The sequence below is a fragment of the Limulus polyphemus genome, unplaced genomic scaffold (genome assembly GCF_000517525.1).
Source record: "Limulus polyphemus unplaced genomic scaffold, Limulus_polyphemus-2.1.2 Scaffold3030, whole genome shotgun sequence".
In the NCBI taxonomy this organism is placed as follows: Eukaryota; Metazoa; Arthropoda; class Merostomata; order Xiphosura; family Limulidae; genus Limulus; species Limulus polyphemus.
Window position 1 is genome coordinate 92,421 of NW_013668640.1, and position 5,352 is coordinate 97,772.

At 29.7% G+C, this 5,352-nt stretch overlaps 1 protein-coding gene across 1 annotated transcript in view; it reads right to left on the reverse strand.

Annotated features, from left to right (window-relative positions):
* Positions 1–706: 706 nt before the first annotated feature.
* Positions 707–5,352, reverse strand: part of LOC106468503 (calponin homology domain-containing protein DDB_G0272472-like) — a 9,656-nt gene continuing 5,010 nt past the window's right edge. Inside the window, exons 2-4 of the mRNA XM_022396840.1 lie at positions 2,107–2,181; positions 1,549–1,613; positions 707–768 (exon numbers count right to left, since the gene is read on the reverse strand). Coding sequence (XP_022252548.1) covers positions 1,601–1,613; positions 2,107–2,181 — 88 coding nt within the window. The 3' untranslated portion in view covers positions 707–768; positions 1,549–1,600. The remainder of the gene's footprint in view (positions 769–1,548; positions 1,614–2,106; positions 2,182–5,352) is intronic.

The window sequence follows — 5,352 nt, forward strand, 5'->3', positions numbered from 1 at the left end:
AGAACTATGTACTCTGTAGGCTACAACACATAACATGACATAAGTTCCTGAAAAGTAAGAAATATAAATCTTTGTTACTCTTAATTTTGGTTTTATTTGCTCTTAAAACAGAAGACTTTTGGGGACACTGCGGAAGTACATCTAGTAAATACAAGTATGTCTGCATTTACTATATACATCCTGATGAAAGCCAAAAACAAAGTACGAAATATTGGAGCATCCTAAATGTCGTTAAATCTGTTTTTATGTTTACAGAGGACAAATTAAAAACATATTACATTAAAAGCATTCAATAAATGCAATCCTTAAGAATAAGTAAGTTTTTATGAAAATGAATACTCACAAGGAACTTTTTATTCTTCTTGGCATCATTAAATGTCACCACCTTTGAAATGTCTGTTTTAGACCTATAAAATTTCATTAAAATTCATTTTATTAGAAAAGTTTAAAAAATGTTAATTGAAAGTTATTGAGTTCCACATCAATATCTTAAAGGCTTAATAGAGTTTAGAGTTTGAATGTTCAAAATATTACTTTTAATGAAAAAAGTTACTGTGATTTAAAACAAGAACAACTTGCTTTTTCTCACTATTGGTAAAACAAGTTAAATAAAATATTGTATTTATAATAATTTAAGATAATGTATACGAAGTTCATGAATGTGCAGAGAAAGAATTTTAACAGTCTACGTTCATACCCTTTTTTCCCTTCAGGATTTCCGATGAACTTCACAGATACCTTTTTCAACTTAGGGTAGACTTTGTGTACCTATAATCGAGAAAGATTAAAACATCTCCCTTTTTATAACCTAGTGTGGAAGTATGTCATCATATTCAACCTTTACCTGCTACCAGTGAAACTGTTATACAATGTTTTAACTGTTTTACATACAAAGTACAGGATAGATATACCTGGTATAGAAGTACGTCATCACATACAGCCTTTACCTGCTACCAGTGAAACAGTTATACAATGTTTTAACTGTTTTAGTTGAGATAAATTTACAGCTCCAATTGAAGGGATGATCTCTTAATTTAAAACCAAACGTTACAGTTAACACAAACTAATTAGGGAAATTATAAATTTGTAAAAACTGCAAAAACTTTATATTGGATTCAAAGAAGCCATTATTTATCGACACTACAGAAAGTAAATATCATTTATACCATATTATTATATAGTAATGTTTATTAACCCTCGTTCTAATATCTTTTCCTTCTACTTGAGGTATGATACATTTCTGTATTTTTATACAAAAACCTGACATTTCTTTTATCATTTCAAAGTACTGTTGAAAAATTCACTATATTTTAAGGCATATTTTTTTTTCTTTTTAAATCAATATTACATTAGTTATATTCTTTACATAAATCAAAATGATATTTACAATTTCCCGTGAAGAATCATAACCTTTTATAAACATTTATGTCATCCATTCTAAACGGCTAAAAATAATATAAAAACTTTGTGTTCTGTAAAACAGTCCACAACAATTAACTTTTAAACAGCCTACGTGATATTAATATCTATATCACACAAAGTACTTACAACAGCTGGCCACCACAGTTCTTTCAAGTCAACCCATACAACATCGTCTTTATCAAATCCAAACGCTAGAAAATAACATATTATGATAACAACAAATGGTTTACTCGTGAAATATATTTTTTTAAGTTTTAGTGATCTCAAATGGCACTATCTTCTAGACTATTACCATTATGATTATATTTTGATTTATACTAATACATGTACTTTCTGCTGCTTCAATTTATTCATACTGAGAAGAAACTCAAAGAAATGAAATAATGCCCATTTCAATTAAATCATACATTTAGAAATATATAAACAACCAGATAATGTACCAGTAACAATGGTGAAAGTTTGCGTCGTACTATGTTCTTTTTTAATTCTGTAACAGTTTACAAGATTTTAATGTAAGCTTGTTCCACTGAAACTAATTATACAAAAGTATATATTTCCTTAACACAAAATAAAACAAACTCTCTTGTCAAAAATACATCACTCACAATTTTTTGATTTAGTACTTTGTTGTCAAGAATAAATCGACCAAGAATAAACACGAATCTGTAAAATTAACAAAATTACCAGTTTTTGATTGGTGACTTAGAAGTGACATCATCATCATCATCATCACTTTCTAGCAAAAGTAAGTCTTCATCACTGTAAGAAGAAAATTATTTATATACAAAAACCAACATGTTTCTGGAAATTGTACATTTTTCTTTCGTAACAAAAACCACACTGTGAAACAGAATGATTCTTTAATTTCATCATGGCCATTCAACATTCATAAGAACTCATTTAACACTCGCAATGTGCTTCTTTATTTGTGCCTAAAATTCCAACTGTTTGTATTCTGTATTAATGTTTTTATAAGAAAGTCTCAAACCATTAGCAGGCATTATGTAAATGAACTATTAATACAAATTATTTATTTTTATAAAGCATTATACTAATCAAAATAGATTTTATGCCACAGATATTTCTATTTAAACTTCTGAAAACATTTGGCATTAAATATGCCTGTACACTTTTAAACCTTGTACTTTTTCATGGGGGGGAATTATCAGCCAATGATAAAATATGTGTTGGCCCTCTTTTGCAAAATTCAGAGAAAACTTTTTGTTATTAATTGGAAAGGAAATGAATCGGGTATAGTGATGAGCATGGCATAACATATAGAACTTTTTGGTCCATCTAGGCTATCCTATCAACTAATTTAAACTAAACCCTAAATACTTAAAGGCAGCTTTTATCATTCAAATATTTATCACAAGTTCCTTTTAACTCCCTTATATTAACTGCAAACCTGTTCTAAAGGTCAAATTAGTTGTATTAGGAAAATAAGACTGTCATAACTGAAGATGATGACCTCTTCCCTGCCAGAATTTACATCTGTGTTCCCTAGTCTTATTATTCTCACCATTAAATATGAAAAAAGATGATGCATCAATACTATCAATTCTCTTAACAATCTTAAACACCTCAATCAGATTCTTTTTAACTCTTTTTTTTTAAGAGAAAACAAGTTCAGAGATCTTAACCTATTCTCATATGATAAAACTTCCAACCCAAGTATCATCCTTGTAGCCCTCCTCTGAACCCTTTCCCTTTTCAATATCCTTTCTGAGGCAAAAAGCTCAAAACTGAACACAATACTCCAAATGTGGCTTAACCAATCACATTATTGTGTTTGTTTTCTTATAGTAAAGCCACATCAGGCTATCTGCTGTGTCCACCGAATAGAACCCCCTGATTTTAGCGTTGTAAATCCAAAGACTTACTGCTGTCCCACCGGTGGACATGACATTATTACCTCTTTAAATTTGTATTCAATATTTCTGTTGATACAACCAGATCCTATTTGCTCTGCCACTAGCAACAGTACCTTGCTTGGATGGCTTACAAGATTGATCAACCAGAACACCAAGATCCTTTTCTTTCATACCACCATTAAGGTTATTCTCATCAACATTATAATCATAATTCAAATTGTGATATTCCACATGCATTACCTTGCATTTATTATAATTTATCTAAAATGAATAGTGTTATACAGTCTCATAATGGCTAATAACCATAAGCTTCACTCAGTACTTACTGGCTACTTATTCAGTGATTTTTGTATGGTTTTGTGTAATCATCCCTACCTAGTTTCAGTACTTTTTTGGTACTGCCATCTCTTCATCATACTTAATTTTTGCTAATTTTTTATTACTTGTTCCCCCTCTTTTTTTAAACAACTTCGTTAAAGTAGGTTGATAAGTGAACATTTGTTTTATTTTTATAATTAAATGATAATATATATTGTTAATATCATATCAGTTTCTCTAATTATCAATTACATTGCGGAGAAAGTGAAGTTGGAATGGTTCTTCCAGGATGGTACAAGTACTCCAGAAAACTATATTGATGTTAAGAGAATATTTACAGAACCGACACCTTTCAACTTCACGATAACTAACTGAACGTGCATACAATCAACTCCACCATGTGCTAGGGTCATGTCAATTAATAGGGAGGACACCATACAGATCCCAGGCCATGAAGTATGGTACCATATGTACACACACAGCTGCCGGGCTTGGCCACATTGAAAAATTGAAGAAAAGTAGACCGCTATATGATGTATTGTTTTGATAATTAAGAAACTGGTGTTTTTAAACTCAAGACATCAATAACATGTACATATATCTGTTAGTTGGATGAGTACTTGATCTCCTTGATACCATGAATATTAATTTAGATCATTTTTTCTTTCTTTCTTTCTATATTTTTAAAGAAACTGTTTTGGCAGATATCATGTTTGTGCAATTAACTCTTTCAACTCAGGCTCGGTACCTGGGACTGAGCTCGTAACCATTTTGCGCTTTTTATAGTTTTCATGCTATAACTTTTAAATTAGTTAACAAATGTTAACAAAATTTGGCAGTTTATCAGTAAACATTACAATGCTTTCATATGCAAAATATCTAATTTTTTTTATTAAGTTTTAAGGTTTGTAAAGCAATGTTTCTCTCATGCCTTTTGTTTTCTTTTCACATCTTGCCTATCTATCATGCAAAGTAATTTTCCTTTATAATATTTGGATAGTTATCAAACATTTCTTAAGAAAAAACTTTATATTTTATTTGTTATTTGCAATAATTAATCTCTGTATGGGTTCAGTAAGTTTGACCAATCTTGCAACCAACATAAAAAATGAAGATATAAACATAAATTATGCCTCTTTCATTCTAGAATGAACACACATATTATAACACGAAAACATAAATGTTTAGATGAAACAGCTTAAATCTCATAACATTATATATTTATTATTATTTTTATTTTGACCTTTCACCTGTGCCTGGCTAACAATACAGAAGTTACAGCGACACGGCTCATGTGCACTCATGTTACCATAACAAATAATATAAAACTGACCTTTAGTCTTTACAACGTGACTTGTCTTGGCTGTGGACTAGTATTTTGTAAAATAAAGTCATATTTCAGTTATTATACTTTATATATGAATGTAGATTATTACTATTTACGTACAAGTTCTTAAACTTATTTTTCTTAAAACATAGAACAGTAAATGAAGAAGTAAAGCAAACAATTATCTCTTCTAGTTCCAACCTTTATCCTCAGTTGCTGTTTGTTGTAGCTTGCTAAGCTTTGAGAAATTTTGCATCTGGAGGATGTGAAATGAAATAATTTTTTTAGGTTTTATATGTACACTTGAATAACCAAAAAATCATAAATTACTACATGAATATCATAAAATTCTACTATAATTCACCAAACTTAGTAACTAAGCTATATTTGGGTCTAAAAAAAAAATATGAA